General features: G+C 48.6%; 1 protein-coding gene across 1 annotated transcript in view; it reads left to right on the top strand.

The window, feature by feature from the left end:
- The window catches only part of TLL2 (tolloid like 2), a 128,613-nt gene that overhangs the window by 84,631 nt on the left and 27,762 nt on the right, over positions 1-16,220 (top strand). Inside the window, exons 8-10 of the mRNA XM_032608470.1 lie at positions 7,058-7,182; positions 9,936-10,051; positions 15,183-15,285. Of these exons, the coding sequence (XP_032464361.1) occupies positions 7,058-7,182; positions 9,936-10,051; positions 15,183-15,285 (344 nt within the window). The remainder of the gene's footprint in view (positions 1-7,057; positions 7,183-9,935; positions 10,052-15,182; positions 15,286-16,220) is intronic.

Raw genomic sequence — 16,220 nt, 5'->3', positions numbered from 1 at the left:
GGGCTGCAGTGAAATATAATCGAATCAGGTTCCTGCTAATAAGATTGAATCCCATTGTGAAGCTGGTGTTTCATCATGCCCTCGTCACAAACAGCAAACTAGAAAAGGGAAATTATCAAGAGGTTAGCCGGGATAATAACTTAGAGGCTCTGTATAAAATTTCCAGTCGGGGGGTGGGTATCTTCTAAAGTATGTCCTTGATGTAAGCATGGTGACACTAACCAGTTCTCCTAGAGGCAGTGTGGTTTGTTGGAACCTAGACTGTGTCAGAGCTGGGAGGGTGGTAAATCATGGGTTCATTTTAGAAGAAAATGAGGCTCCGGCCAGCTGGTGGGCACGCAGGTAGCTGGGATTAGAGTGAGAACAAAACTCCAGGTCTCCTGCCTGCTGGCTGTGCATGATGGTAGCTGTTTTCCTCAAGCGTGGTCACACCAGTTATGTACAGCTGGCGTCAGCAGGATCTGTTTTGATGAGTTCGTGCTGTGCTGGACCCAGTGTTAAGTATTTTCTGTATTGCCCTTGCTTCTAGATCATATAAGCGTTTTGTATATAGAAGTTTTCCCCCGCTAGTCCCAGTTTTGTAGGTCTTTCCACTCTTGACTTAAAGGATACACAGTGCGAGTATTCTCTCTTGGCATTTTTCCCCCAGTCTCTTCTTAAAACCAGCTTGTTTGCTCTTTATTTATTTAATCATTAAAAAAGATTTGAGGTGATTCCCGATATATACAAGAAGAAAAACTAGGTGAGAAAACTTGGGGGTAGGGGAGGGAAATATAAGGGTAGATGGCTAAGTTGAAGCCTAGCATCAATTTGGTATTCAGAATATATGCCCTAAAGTCATGTACCCTTTGTTGGGGTTGGCAGAAAACCCTGCCCTGTGCTTCCTAGCAAGTCATAGCAAAGAGGGAAACAATCCATTTCATGAGTCTCTGTGTCCATGAAGATCAAAGGAAACCATTAGGTCAGGAGACATAGTGCTCTTGAGAGTGGAAGGAAGACTATTTACGCAGGCTGATTGGCTCTTGGGTACGGCTGCTGAAAGCACCCTGTTGATGAGGTCATAGAACCGTGGGAGACATCCTCCAACCCTCAGCATCCCACGTTCCACGGGGGCACTGTGCTCTGGCCACACAGCTCAGTTAGTTAGGATGGCCATCCTGCACCCAGGCAGGGGCTCTCCAGAACTCTAATGGGAGGAGTTTGGCCAAAGTCGGCATCTTTGAACACCTGGCATGGGAGTGACCTACCCTGTTTTCTTTACTCTTCTTCTCGCTCTTTATCAGAAGACACAGAAGGCAATGTGATGTGGTGACGAGACCACTGAACTGAGAGTCAAAGGCTGGATTCTAGCCCTCGTTCTCTCCTGTGTACCTTGCTGCTGAAGGAGGTCCAGACAGTAATTAGGGGCAGCTGTGGGTAGGGTCAAATCGCCACCTCCCTGGGCCTCAGTTCCCTCATGAGAGAGTTGGACCAGATGTTCCCTGAGCCCCTTCCAGCTCGAACATTTCAGGTTGTAATTTCTTAACGAGAATGGGTGAGGGATTGACAGATATGATCACACTCATTGCCGTATTGGAAATCCGAGGCTTCCTCTTCCACACTGGGAAACTGAGACTTTGAGGGACCTACCCTGGGGGTGTGAGAGTCAGGGTAAGTGGTCCCTCTGCAGATGTCAGAGGTGGGATGCTTGGGTGTGGAGGTGGGACTGATTCAGGTTTGGGAAATGGTTTAGGGAATAGCCAGCTCACGTCGCATCGGCCCCAGGGGTTGCAGGCGGCTAAGTAGAGCCAGAGTATTGATTTTTTCAGGGAATCAAGGTCAAGTTGGTCCAGGTGAGAAGCTTGCACCTTGGGTCTTGTTTTTATAGCTGTCTAAACTCTTCATATTGCTTTATACCTTATCTATCAATTATTCTTATAAATGTATTTATTAATATTTATCTGTTGCATTCTCCTCTCCCTCACTGGACTGAGATCTTTGAGGACAGAGACTATCTCATTCTCTTCTAATCCCCAGCACCCAACCCAGCGCCTGGCACAGAGTAGCTGTTCAATAAATATTTGTCAAATGAATAAATTAATGAATGAGTCGAAGGAGACAGGAGATCCGCAGTGCTGGGGACTAGGTGAGGGAAGGAATGTCCATCATCTCATTGCAGTGCTTTCCACATGCAGTTACAGTGGTCACTTCATTAAGAAGAATCTACACGTTTCTATTATGTAGGAAATTTTGGATAAATTACTACAAATGGGATGTAGAAACTGCATTGCCTTCTCCATGCCTGCGACATGCCAGTAACTGTGCAAAGCTCTGAAGCCAGAGGCCAAGGCAAGAGTGCAGACAGACTATCTTCTGGCACCAGCATTTCTTTTCTTGTCTTTCAAGAAAAAAAATTCTTTTATTTTTTTTTCTGATTTCTCACCCATAATGCCATCCCTTTTGCCCCTCAGGAGATAACCGTTTTAACACCGTTGTCAGCATGAAGGATTTTATCAGCACAGAGCAATGGAAACCCATGGACCAAACCCATGAAATAACAGTTCCCCATCAGAAGTCCACCTAGAAGGGAGATTGGCAAGGGAGCAGCACGTGTGTGTGATGGGTGGCTAGTTAGGAGAGGAGCAGCTCCCCTGAAGGTGTCAAAGGGCGGCAGAAGTCCCCTTCTGCTCACATGATGTTATCTATTGTTGTACAACAATCTACCCCCAAACTTAACAGCTCATAAAAACTTATTTTTTATGACATTGTGGGTCATTCTGATTCATTCTTCTCTGGTCTTGCCTGGGATTGCTCCCACAGCAATACTCATTAAGACTCTTAAGACCTAGGCTTTAGGATGTGCGTGATATCACCTCTGTCACATTCTGTTGGCCAGAGCAAGGCTCAGGACCAGCCCAGATTCAAGTGATGAAGAAAGAGATTCTACCTCTTAATGGGAGGAGTTGCAACTTCGTGTTGCAGAGGGATACGGATGTTAGGAGGCACAGACTTGTTATTTTAACAATCCACCTCAGCTACCTTCACACCCCTGCCCCAGAGTTGAGAATGATTTTGGCAAATCTATTTTGTAGCATTGTCCCCTATGCCAATTTTCTGCATGGATTTTCAGAAAACGACTTTGTTCATTGGGGGCATTTATCAATGGAGTCTTTAACTGGGTGCTTTTTGTAAGATTTTCCCTCTCCCTAGTTCCATGTCATTACTCTTGGTCACATATCCCCTGGAGCTAGCCTGCACATTGTCTTTGATTCTGTAAAAGAGTAGAAAATGGCCTATAGAACATTTGCTCATCTCAGTGGCAAATGCTATTCCTGCTGACGGGAAACCCAATCTTCGTGTGTCTTTACGATTGTCCTTCCAACTTTATTCCCTCTAGTTTATTGCAGTCCCTCCCTCCTCCCCATGGTTGGACCCGGGCTGTGGGGAGTGATGTCTTTGGAGGTTTTGTTGGGCAAGGGTCCAGGAGATTAGGAAACAGTTCTCTGGTACAGGGGCTTCTTTGTTTGGAGAACTCAGAGCTGACAGTTTTATTCCCTAAGGGCATCTGCCAAACCCTTTCTTAGTTTAGCAGAATGTCAATGCTAAGAGTGTCCTACATAAAAGGGGGGGATGTAATTGCAGCGGTTTATATAGGGATGTCTCCTGTAGTAAACATCTTCCACAGCCCACCGCTGTGCTGGCAGCTCAGGGACGTGCAAGGGAGGGAGTCTCAGCTCGCAGAGCTGTCTGAGTGTGAGCCCAGGTTGTTCCTCCTGCTTTGGTTTCAGAGGTTTCCAAGCTTCCTAACTCTACCACGTACCTAACAGACATTAAGACCTGTTTCTTGGGTGGTGGGAAACACTAGCTGGAGGGAGGTAGATGCTAGGAGGCAGGTTCCAGGCCTGCCTGCGTCCAGTTCACGGCTGGCTCCCCATCACTAGCTTTGTACTCGGGTGAGTCCCTTAGGCTCCGCAGGCTTGGTTTTCTCACCTGTAGAGAGGACCCCTAATAAATGGCACCTGCTTCCTAGGGTGTTTATGGGGATTAAATGAGATGGTGCATTTAAAGGGTCCAGGCCGGGCCTGGCACATAGGAAGGTCTTGTGAACGCACAGCGGGTGTGAGCACACACTCTCCACACAGCAGGCTGCTGCCTGAGTTGCCTACACTGTGTGGGCTTCCACGTGGTCATTTAGCCTGAGTTGCCAAGAGATTGTACTGAGCCTTGCATTTCATGCAGCAAAATGTCTTTCTCCAGGAGGATCAAGAAAACGATTACAAGTGAACACATTTTATGTTAGGGCAGAAGTACCCATTTTTAAGATTCCTATGTGATTGAGTTTAGAATTTTATGTAGAGTTATCACTTGTGGTTTCAAACTTGGTGAGGTCACTGAGGGAGACCGAAGATTCCACAGAAGTTTCTCTGAAGGACCCAGAGATGAGGCGATGGGAATTAGAGAGAGACAGGCCAGGTGGTTAAATGCTGGGGAGAGCGGTGCTGAAGAGGACATCGGCAGGCAATCTAGGCTCTGGTGTGCTAATATAGGAAAGAAATGAGCTTGAAATCTGATTTAGGGGAAATATATCTACACAAACAAAAAGGAGGAACTAGGGATAATATATATTTTCCAAAGTAGTGCAGAATTTAGGGAAAAGGAAATGTTTGAGAGAGAAAGAGAAGAAAAAGGAAAGAGCAGCTAATAACTAGGTAACAAGCATTTTTGCATTTCCTTTTGAGTATAAATAATTATTTTGCAAAATCTTTTGATGCCAGTGTCCTATCTTGGCTGCGTAAATTAATTCAAGAAGCATTTTTTGAGTTGGCTACGCTTTGGTCCCTGAGGGCATAGAGATGGAGGACCCAGCCTCTCTGCTGAAGAAACTTATTGTTTAGCAGAAAAGACAATCATCATCACCCCCAAAAAGACAATACAGTATGATAAGAAGAATCATATCGTATTAGGCGAATAAGGCCCAGAGGAAGGAGTGGTTCACTCAGGATGGGAGGGATAGAAAGGGCTTGGGAAGACTTTTAAGAGGGAAAGCCATCTGATGGTGTTTTGGAGAATGAACAGGAGTTTGGTAGTGGTCAAGAAGATGGGGGATGGGCAGCCTTGGCAGAGGACAGCTTGTTTAAGGGCATTTTTGGGGCTGGCAGGAGTACTAGCTTGCTTATGATAACGAGTGAGGTGGAGGTGTCAGGAGAGAAAGGCAGAAGCCAGCGAGCCACAGGCCTGGAGATCCAGGTGGTGATTGGAAGTCGGCGAAGGCCCGTAAGCAGAGCGGGTACATGCCTGTCCTTACATTTCAGGATGATCACGTTGCAGCATGGTGGAGGGTAGAGCAGAGGTGGCAGAGTCTACAGGGGGGAGGCCAGAGAGTTCAGGAAGGAGATGCTGATTGCTAAACCAGTGGTCTGGAATGAGGAGGAAGGCATAGATTCAAGGGATGTGTAGAGGGTGCCATGGACAGGCCCTGGTTCCCAGTTTTGACAAGGCAGTGTGAGGAAGAAGACAGAGCCGAGGGCAGCTTCAGATTCAGTCTCAGGAGACAGGTTCGTGGAAGGAGCAGGAGGACGGAATGCATTAGGTTTTGAATGAGTTGCATATAAGAGCTCCATAGGACAGCGCAGTGGAGGGGTCACCAGACTTCTGTCTTAGCAGATGGTTCTAGAGCTGGAATCAGAGAATCAGCTGTCAGCCTGTAAGTGTCAGTTAAAACCCAGGGAAGCAAGTGGAGCAAGAGAGAGGAGAGAGGAGAGAAGAGGGGGAGGGCGGAACCCTAGGGATAGCACTCCTGGGAAGCAGAAGAAGGAGAGATCCTAACTTACGGTCAGAGAGAGCAGTGCCTGGGAACCAGGGAAAAGAGAGTCCAAGAGAGGAGGGGCCAGCAAAGGGGCGGTGCTGCCGAGAGGGCAGGTGAGCATTGGCAAGGGGCCATCTGACTTGTCAGTTGGTCGGGGACTGGGGACCATTGCTGGCGTGGTCAGATCGCAGTTGGATTGTGGAGTGAAGGAGAGGTAGGCAGCCAGAGAATGGAGACAACTCTTTCCAGAAACTTGGTTAAGAAGGGACAGAAAGGAATAGGGTGGTGACTGGAGAAGGTGTCCTTTCAAGGGAAGGCCCTACCCTCCAGGAGAGGTCCCAGGTTGGGGGTCTGGAAGCAGAGTGGGAAGATCAGGCAGGGGGTAAACCACACCCACCAAATGGAGGCGTGAATAGAGCCAGTACCCAGCCAGGCATCCTGGTGGACATTCATCTGCTTTGCCCCTTTTAGGTTTCACTCCCACTGGGGCAGAATGAGATGTGAAAGTTAGAAGGGGCTGCCATGACCATCTAGGCCAATCTCTTACTGTTCAGAGGGGTGAACTGAGGCTCAGGGAGGGAAGGGACTTGTCCGAGGCAAGTGAGGCCTTACAGGTGGCAGTGAGGCCTTACACAGAAATCTCTAGGCCAGAGCTCTCTTGACTACCTCCTGTTCTTTGCATTCATCCCGTTTTCCATCTGATTATCCCTCTTGCCAGCTAAGGCCCCCAAACTCTGAACTGCTTTATTCACCAACTCATCAACGAGCGCTTGCTGACCAGCCCCTGAGAACCTCACGCTGTACTGGTTCCCAAGCTTTCTCTGGAGCCTCTCCAAGACTTACCCATGTTGGGAGCTGCCCGTCGCACAACTCCAGAGGGCGCCACTCACACAGTTGTCTCTCTGAATGGTGCTCCTTGCAGCTGTGCAGTGGGGGGCCCTGGGGCCTGGACCTGTCAGGGCCTTTGTGGAGATGCTCGGTACACTTCAGTAAGGAAGCCCTCAGGGCCACTGGGCTAGGGCATAGTTTTAAACTTGGCAGAGTCGTTTTCCCATTGGAAAGGGAGCCGGCAGCTGAAGAAATGGAACGCTAACATGCCAGCACAAGGGGAGGCAACGTCATGAGTCATGTCAGCCTGGGGCGAGCAGGCCAGGGGGTAGGAATGTTCTTGGGGTTATGGGCAAAGAAATGAGGACTCTAAATCCCCACGCGGACAACCTGACAGCCTTGACTTTTCGTTCTCCTTTCTCGCTCTCTCCTTTCTTCCTGTAGAGGAGTTTTCTTAGACACCATCCTCCCCCGTCGAGACGACAGTGGCATCAGGCCAACCATTGGCCAGCGTGTGCGGCTCAGTCAGGGAGACATAGCTCAAGCCAGGAAGCTGTACAAATGCCCAGGTAACTGTGAATCGCAGGGGTTCCAGGGCCTCCATAGCACCATGGAGACAACTCAACTCAACCACCACAGGCAAACATCCCTGGTGCTGGGAAGACTCCTTGGGGGACAAGAAAAGTCTCCCCCTTGGCAGTTGTCATTCCTGGTGTGCTGAGGTGCTGGACAGTGCAGAAAGCCCAGCGGTGGAGGGACTGCAGGTGGTGAAGCAAACAATAGGTCTTAGAGCCCACAGCTTAACTTGTGGGAAGCTTTGGAATTCTCCGGCAAAGCCCTGACGTTCAGAAGAGGAAGAGGCGTAGTGGTGCAGTAGTGAACGGCAGTCCAATGCGGTGTGCCTCCCACCGCATTGAGGGAGGCATTGAGAGAGGGGTAAAAGCACTCTCCTTTCTATGGGAGTAGGGGCTGTGGGTTTGGTAAAACAAGAACCCCAGGTTTTGCAGAAAGGCAAAGAGTGAAGGAGAATGCTTTTGAAAGGGTAGAAGCCAGCTTCCCAAACACTGGAAGGCAGAGGGCATCTCAGTGCTGTAAATGAGATCATTTCTATGGTCTTGGGCTCTCCTAGCCATCCAGGGTGCTAGTCAGTGACCAGTATTCTGCCACTGGAGACGGGATGGTACACTGGATCCAAGCAGATGTCTGCTTCTCTGCCAGTTCAAAACCCCCGCCCCTTGACTTTGCCCTCTTTGCTTCCATCTCGTTGGCTTCAGCATTGTCACCCCCGCCCCCCTTGCCTCCCAGTGGGGAGCTCACGTTGGCCCCTTTAAGCTGCTGAGCTTCAATGTAAAGCGCTCCTTTACAGCAGCCAAGTTTTTACCAGTGATGGGTGAGAAGGCGATTTGGTGGTCTGCGGGGGAAGAAAGAAATTCCATTACCAAAAGGTCCAGCAACCTTTTCCAAACTCCCAGACCAAACACGTGGTTCGATCATGGGACAGAATATTTGGAATAGGGACCATCTTAGAAAATTGGACTCTCAGCCTTTTTTCAAACGACACTGCTGGCAGCACACGCTCACTCACAAAGCGACAACCATACTCGACCCCTAAAGGACCGCAGTGCTGGCACTGCTTCCCTCCAGGCCACCGTTCTGGGAGACCCCCCGATGATCTGTGCCCTGCACCTGCACAGAAAAGGTCTCTGGCTTCCCCAGCTTGTGTGCAAAGGACGGGGTGCTCAAAGGACCGTGTGGGACTGCTCCATCATGACACTCTGGGAAATAAGCCCATCCAGCTATTAGTCATCTGGGGGCATGTTAGGGCTGAAATACAGGATGCACATATCATATAGGCTTGCTGAATGGAAAGAGGAACCTTATAGTGTTCCCTGGGAAATGCCATAGTATTTATTTAGTTATAATGTATATGCTTCTTACTTCCCAAAAGGATTGGAAGCAGCTGGTAAATACCATGGAGCCATACAGTAATGTATATGTTCTTGCAGGACGTTGATGATTATTCTAAAATAATTTCCATGGAACCCTTGGGGGTGTTCACTGCTGGGCATAATCCTCACGATGCCTGGCAGTTGTTCGGTAACATGATATTGAAGCCCCAATATCCAGGATTTCCTGAGGCCGATATGATGATTATTCTAAAATAATTTCCATGGAACCCTTGGGGGTGTTCACTGCTGGGCATAATCCTCACGATGCCTGGCAGTTGTTCGGTCACATGATATTGAAGCCCCAATATCCAGGATTTCCTGAGGCCGATATGGGCCATTCTCCAGCTCTTCCTTCCTGCAGCTCCAAAAACTGCATCTTCAAATAGTTTCAAGTAGTAACTGAAAGCAAAGGTGGTTGCCGCACAGAGGCTGAATTGCATGTAGGAAAAGAAGTGTAAGGAAGTGTGTTTCCCACACTTCGGAGGTGGCCCCACGAAAGGAGGGTCACTCAGCAAACCAATGTACCTGTCTTTGGGGTCTGAATCCCTAGAGAGGATACAAAAGCTGCAGCTTCCAAGCTTACGCATAGAGATACCTTTTCTTTTGAGGACAAATTAGGGGAAGTATTTTTCACATACATGGGACTAGGTTCTAGACTCCAGGCAACCCTCCAACATTCAAGGGCAGAATAGCCTACTCTAGAATATTCCAGCTTCCTGTGCTTCTGGTCATTTTCCTCTGTTTTCTTGACTATTCCGTAGCTCTTTCAGAGGTGGGTAGCAGAAAAAGAAGAGACAAGATTCCAACTAACAGCTGAAATAAATTTCAAAGCATTTTCTTTTTGCTCCATGTGCTTGCACGTTTGTATTCTCTCTGCCACAGATATTATTCGCAGTAATTATAACGGCCACTATGTAGGGGGGAACTCACAGTGTGCTGAGCACTGCACGGAGCCATTTCATGTAATGCAGATGGTTTCTTTAACCCTCTAGGTAGGTCCCACCCATTTCACAGAAAAGAAAACTGAGGCCCAGCAAGGCTGGGATATTTGCCCACCACCAAACAGCTGGCTAGAGAGCTGAGATTCAAACCTCTAGGTTGTACTCAATCCTGAGAGGCTCAGAAGAAACCCCTGGGGTGTTACTTTTTGGCCCCCAGGCCCGATTTTTGCTTTTATTTGACACGTATTTGCTTTTATTTTATTGACATTTTGCCAGAAAAATGTCAATCTGCCTGACATGCTTTTTGCCAAGGCGTTCTGAGAGCTTTGGCTGGTAAAGGGGTGAATTTGCTCAGCAGCCCTGTCCAGGGGGCTGCGTGGGCGGGGAGTGTGTGCACATGCCTGGATCACACGTGTTGTTTTGCTTGTGCAGCATGTGGGGAGACCCTGCAGGACACGACGGGAAACTTTTCCGCACCCGGTTTCCCGAATGGCTACCCTTCTTATTCCCACTGTGTCTGGAGGATATCGGTCACTCCAGGGGAAAAGGTAGGTATGAAACCACCTCAGGAAATGACAGCGCATTCTTCGAGTTGGGTGAGGCATGAGGAACTAGTATTTTTATTAATAGTAATAATAATAGCTGTTACGTTATGAGCACCTACTATGTGCCAGTCACCGGGCGAGTTTGCTTAACGTTCATGATTTCTGGACTTTCCCACCAGCCTCCCCCATACAAATGGAGGCGTATGTACTAAATGTCTACAGGGGTTATAAATCAAGCTCACAGTATGTAAAACAAAGTAGGTGCCACCCTCCTCCCTTGATAAATACACCATCAGGATGCCCTGGAAGGCGAGGATCCAATTTAGAATTTCTTGACACCTCGGAGCGCTGTTCTGGAAGATGGCACTACAGGGAGAGCTAGCCCCCAACCACGGCTGGCCCCTCTTCCTCTTCCCTGCCCCAGCTCCATCTAGGAGCACCCAGGGCAACCCGCAGCCCACAATCCCAAGCACCCTCCGCTCCTACCTTGCAAACAGCTGTTTCTTGACTCCCTCTCCAGTGGAGGTGGACTGGCCAGGTGTGCTGTCCACCCTCGGGAGGATGGATCCAGGGCAGAGGTCCTTGTACACCTGGAAGTGACCTCAGGGCTATTTGGGCAGGGAATTCCAAGGTCCTGGGCTCCTGAGGTGCAGTCTAGGAGCTGGGAAAACTCTGTATAGGCAATTCCTTTGGTTCTGAAGATTCCATGACCCTCTAAACTTGAGCCCAGCTCAGGGGTCTCTTTTGCCCTGGTCCAGGGGTGGTATATTCTTAACCTTTCTGCAGGGTTCATCTCCTTATATCCGTTATTTGAACAAGGAATCCGGGGCCCAGACATTTTTTAAATTGCCCACATTCAGAGGAAGATATAGAACTGGGAACTGGGGCTTCTGCGCCTCGAAGCTTGTATTTTTCCCTACACTTCACTACAAACCCAAGGGTTCTTCGTGTTGTCTCAACCTAGATGCAGCTACCTTTGCATCTCTGCCCCTCGGGTCTGTCTCCCTGCAGTCATACCTGTCGTGGCTTGTCTCACAGGATCATGACTGCTGGCTATTTGGCCGTCCCCTTTCTAGACCCTAAGCTCACTGAGTGCAGACATGGTTCACCTCAGCACCCAACACAACCCGTGGCACAGAGTCATACAATAAGTATTATTTGTTGAATGGATGTGTAGATGGATGAGCGGCTGAATGGGCGTGCAGTGGGAGGTGTTGGATTTTCAGGTGCCTGTAGCCAATCTTCAGATATTCCTAATTCATCACTATAAAAAAAGTGTCCACTTAAATGTTGAGTTAAATATACTGTGATAACTAGAGAGAAACAGTGGCTTAGACCACTGTGAGCATTTTCTGCAGGCTGGGCGCTATTCTCAGCATATCGTGCGGAGTCTCTCATTTAATCCTCACAACAGCTTCATGTGATTGGCGCTATTACCACATCACTTTGCAGTTAAGGAAATGGACTCGCTTAAGGCTACTCAGTTTGTTGTATTGGGATTTGACCCCAGGCAATTTGACTCTGAGAGCCTGAATGCTTAACTATCATCCTAAATTATTCCACAAAGGGGACAGGCTGATAGACACTTGAACATGCATTCATGCACACAGACTCACATGCATACATACACACACACACGCACACACACGACAGCCACACGCACACATCCTTCCTCTGGCTCTAAGCATTTATGACCGTGTGGTTGTCATCGTGAGCCTGAGAAACTTCAGACCCGTCTGCCTTGGGCAGATGAGGTCCCTGTGCCTGCAGGAGGCATCCATGGGAGGGAAGAAGGAGGAGGGGGAGGAAGGGATCTGGCGATCCCTAAATTGTTGAATTGCCCTGAATAGCAGGGGCTCTGTGATCTGTTTGAACTGCATGAGATTCACCAAGCCTTAATCATTATTGCTGACTGGGGGCAGGGAGAATATATCATTGACATTCCAGCACCAATTATTTCAACTTCTGCTTCACCCACGCAGCCTTCCCCAGAGCTGCTGGTCATCAGCAAACTTGACTGATTTGAGTTTCACCTCTTGTTCATCACCTCTTCCCCTATGGTCTTTATGGTTCACTAACATACTTAAATAATGAGCCTGAATAATTATCCGTTCATTCAGATCCTGAACGTGTTACCAAAGAAGTTGTAATAACATTTCCTTTCTGAAATTTTAAAAAGCAAAGGCTAAAGAATTATATTGCAACCAGGTAGCAAGGGTTACCGAGCCCTTCCACCCGAATTCTAGCACCGTAGGAGAGACGAAAGTAATCTAAGTACAACCCCTGTCTTCAAGAGACTTAGAGTTTAGTTGGGGTCCTCCCTTCACCCCTAGGGAGTCTCATTTAATTGAAGGGGGGGCATTTGCTTGGCACTGGTATCTTTTTAACTTCTGAGGTGATTCTAATCCACAAGCAGGTTGAAAGAAAAGTGACATCACACACACACACACACACACACACACACACACACTACAACACAGCAGGTAAGCTGGCCAGTTATTTTCTGGTACTGACTTCATCCCCTAGGAGATCACAGGGCTTTGTGGAAGACGGTGCTCCTTGTCCTGAGACCTGAACAAGGGAGCTGGTGGACACACTCAAGATGGGCAGCCTGTGTGAAGAGCACTTTGTGTGTCCAGTTCATGGTGCATGAAGTGTACGTTCAGTGTGACTTGATGTTTTAAATCGCCATTCATCAAGTGTCTGTTATGTGCCAGGCGTAGCACTACACACGCCAGGTACAGTTTCTCGTGCAGTCCCCTCAACAGCCCAATGGTGTGCATGTTTCTTTCCAGACAAGGAAGCTAAAGGCCCAAGAGGACAAGTATTTTCCCAAGAGTCCAGAGCCAGGAAGGGTAGAGCTGGGAGGAAATCTAGATCTGCCTGCCTCTAAAATGCCTGCTCTAGAGTCACTCTAAGATAGGGAGGGAGGAGTTCCAAAGAGGGACAGATCATGTCCATCTGGGAAATCAGGGAAGGACTCAAGGGGGAGGGAGGGGCCCCCTATCCAGGCATGGGAGGGTCTCATTAGCATGGATATATCAGGGTGCACCGGAAATAAGGTCACATGGGATGGGTGCTGGAGGCTCTGGAAAGTAATCAGAGCTTAATTTATGAGATGGGGGCATAGGGAGCTGCTGAAGTTTTCTGAGCACAGGAGGGATCCGGTAAACATGAGCTGTAAGTGCAAGATTGATCCAGGAGACCTAGTGTGCAGAATGGATGGGGGCACAGCAGGGAGGGGTTCTGGAATCATCTCAGCAGGAACAACGCAGGCAAGGCTGTTGAAGGGGCAGCGAGACTGACCTGGAGCAGGAACTCAGACATCTCAAAGGAAGAAAGTCCATCAGCCCTGGGATAAACAATAGAGGACAAGGAGAGCTAACCCCAAGGTACAGCACCTCAGTGATGGGGACGAGGGTGTCACCTACAGACAGGGAAGCTGGGAGGACAGTGCTTTCTTTTGAGGTGTCCTTACAGTTAATGGGGAGCGGGGAGGACAGGAGCCAGCCAAGGGGAGAGAACAGTGGACAGAGTGTGGTGGAAACCAGAGAGGAGAGGTTCAAAGCAGAGGGGCCAGAGAACAAGGACAAAGAACTAAGTCCTTTCGATGTGGCCGGGAGGGCACTGCAAACTTTGACCCGCAGCCCTCCAGCCTAAGGGGTTTACTTAGAGACAGTGGGACCCGGGGCTGTAAGAATAGAAAAGAAAGTGGCCAGCGGAGGGAGGAGAGTGAAGACACTAGAAAAAGATGAACTGCCCGATAGCAAGGTTCCCGCGCCCCCCCCCCCCACCCCCGAGTGGGAAAAGCCGTAGATAGGGTCAGAGGTGCAGGAGCTGGGGCAGGGCGCTTCAGGGGACTCTGGAGAGCGAAAGGGCTGAGAGATGGCGGGCAAGGTACACGCACCTTGCACGCCGAGGACGGGCAGGGAGCCCACTTGGGAGCTGCAGCCAGACAATCCCGGGCACGTTGCATGGCGGCGCTTGAAGGGGGTGAAGGGAGAGGGCAAACCTGACCTCGGTCTGGGCCGTCTGAGTTGGAAGGGGTGCAAGTCTGTAGGGCCCCCCCTCCCCCTCCGCTGCTTGTGGGCAGGGGCACCACTGAATGGCCTCAAGTGTGTCCAGAGGGACTGGAAACCTTCCTTCCCAGTCCCTCGGAACCCCCCTCCCCAGCCTTCACTCCTCCTCACCTCTTCTGCCCCCTCGTCCCAGACACGCGCACGATGACCCTGCTGGATACACGGCGCGGCTCCCCAGACATCTCCTTGCTCTGCTCGTGTCAGTCCCTTGCATCAAAAATTCTGTCTGGCCCTCCTTCTCTGGCCCCTGGACCCCTATTCTCCTTAGGTTAAATGCCACCTCCTCCGAGAAGCCTTCTCCAGATTTTCCTGGGCAGAATCTAGTTCTCCTTCCTTGGGGCTCCAGAATGCCTTTCTGTCCATCCCTTTCTTCTCAGCATTTATTCCATAGTGTCCTAATTGGCTTGGCACATCTGCCCTTCCCTCATTCTCTGAGATCCTTAAAGGCAAGTACTCTGTCTTACCGATCTTTCTGTCTTGACTGGCCAACACAGACTGGCACACAGTAGGTCAACTAACAATGGTGGAATGAATGAATAAATGAATGAACGGACTAACTGTAGGAAGGCTGTTAGACACACCACACCTCAGAAGAGTGAGGTCATGGCCAGGGGAACACTGATCACAGAGGTGCTCGGATGCACTCGGGTTCACCCCAAACCCTTTGGAATGATTGATGATGTTTTAAGATCTTTTCGTATCTCTAAACTCCATTGACCTCTTACCTCCTTCCAAATCCCCAGTCTCAGCGCATCCCGACCAGTCTTTTTTAATGCATCTTGCTTTCTATAAACCACCAAGTGACTTCAAAAGCCCAAGTTATTCCCCAGACAGAACCAAAGAACCCATCTCCTCTGTTTATTCCCCATCCTGTTTAAGGTTTATTATTGAATGTCATGAGGTTTCCTGTGAATGTGCTTTCGAGAGGACACTCCTACTGTGGTCTGAGAGCTGTGTATGCTAAAGGGTAACGTGAGAACACCGCTATGCCAGACGTATCTTCAAAACTCCTCAGGCTTGGCTGCCAAAACTCACTTTACGGTAACTCTTTGCAGATCGTCTTAAACTTCACATCCATGGATTTGTTTAAAAGCCGCCTGTGCTGGTACGACTACGTGGAGGTCCGGGATGGTTATTGGAGAAAAGCCCCCCTGTTGGGTGAGTTGACTTCAGAAAGCCTTAAGAGAGGAGTGCTCAGATGCTGTCTGCGATGCTGTTAATATCTGGAAGGGTCCATCCCGCCAGTCACAGGAAGCTCTCACGGGTCGGTGTCATTGTAAAACTCTGAACACTCCATTTGGCCGCACATGTTAAAAGCTTTTAAAACTGCGAATACTCTTTGGCCCAGCCGTTCCACTTCTTAGAATTTATCCTAGGGAACTAATTAAGGAAGTGTGCAAAGCTCTCGCTACAGGGATGTTCAGTGAAGCAGGACACATTGAAAACAATTTAAATATTCAACAGTAGGGTGTAGATGAATAAATTATAATACATCTTTTCAATGAAAAACTATCCAACCATTAAAAATAAAGTTGGAGGGAGCTATTTATTGATACAGAAAGGTGTTCATTGTACATTGCTACACAAAAGGTGTTGCAAAATAGGATATGCAACATGTAGGATTCCGTTTTAACAAAAATACACTTGTATATCGATGCAGGCGTTGCAAAACCAGATGCCTTCGGGTATAAGGTGTAAATGAGTGAGATGGGGCTGGTATAATAAAGTAAGAAGTGACAGGGAGTGTGGCAAACTGATCAGTAAATATCCCGACTCAAATTACCCAAAACAAAATTACTGAAAACATTGTGCAGGCTGGATTTGACTGGGAGAAACCATTTTGTGGTCTACAATATAAATATTAAGTAAAACAAGACATATAAATAAATAACACACAGTGGTTATTTCAGGATGATGGAGTATTTTTAAAAATTTATTCTGTTGTTGTTGTTCTTGGTTTAGCTATATTTTCTAATTTCTCTATGATGAGCATGTATTCTTTGGGGGAGGTGAACAGTGCTTGAACTCATCCATGAAAAGGCAGGTGGACCTTTGAGTGAGAGAAGGTAGGCAGGTGGCATAAAGAGAAAAGT

Source organism: Phocoena sinus, chromosome 16 (assembly GCF_008692025.1).
Source record: "Phocoena sinus isolate mPhoSin1 chromosome 16, mPhoSin1.pri, whole genome shotgun sequence".
Lineage (NCBI taxonomy): Eukaryota > Metazoa > Chordata > Mammalia > Artiodactyla > Phocoenidae > Phocoena > Phocoena sinus.
The sequence above is the reverse complement of the archived record's forward strand: the minus strand, read 5'-3'. Positions and strand labels throughout refer to the sequence as shown.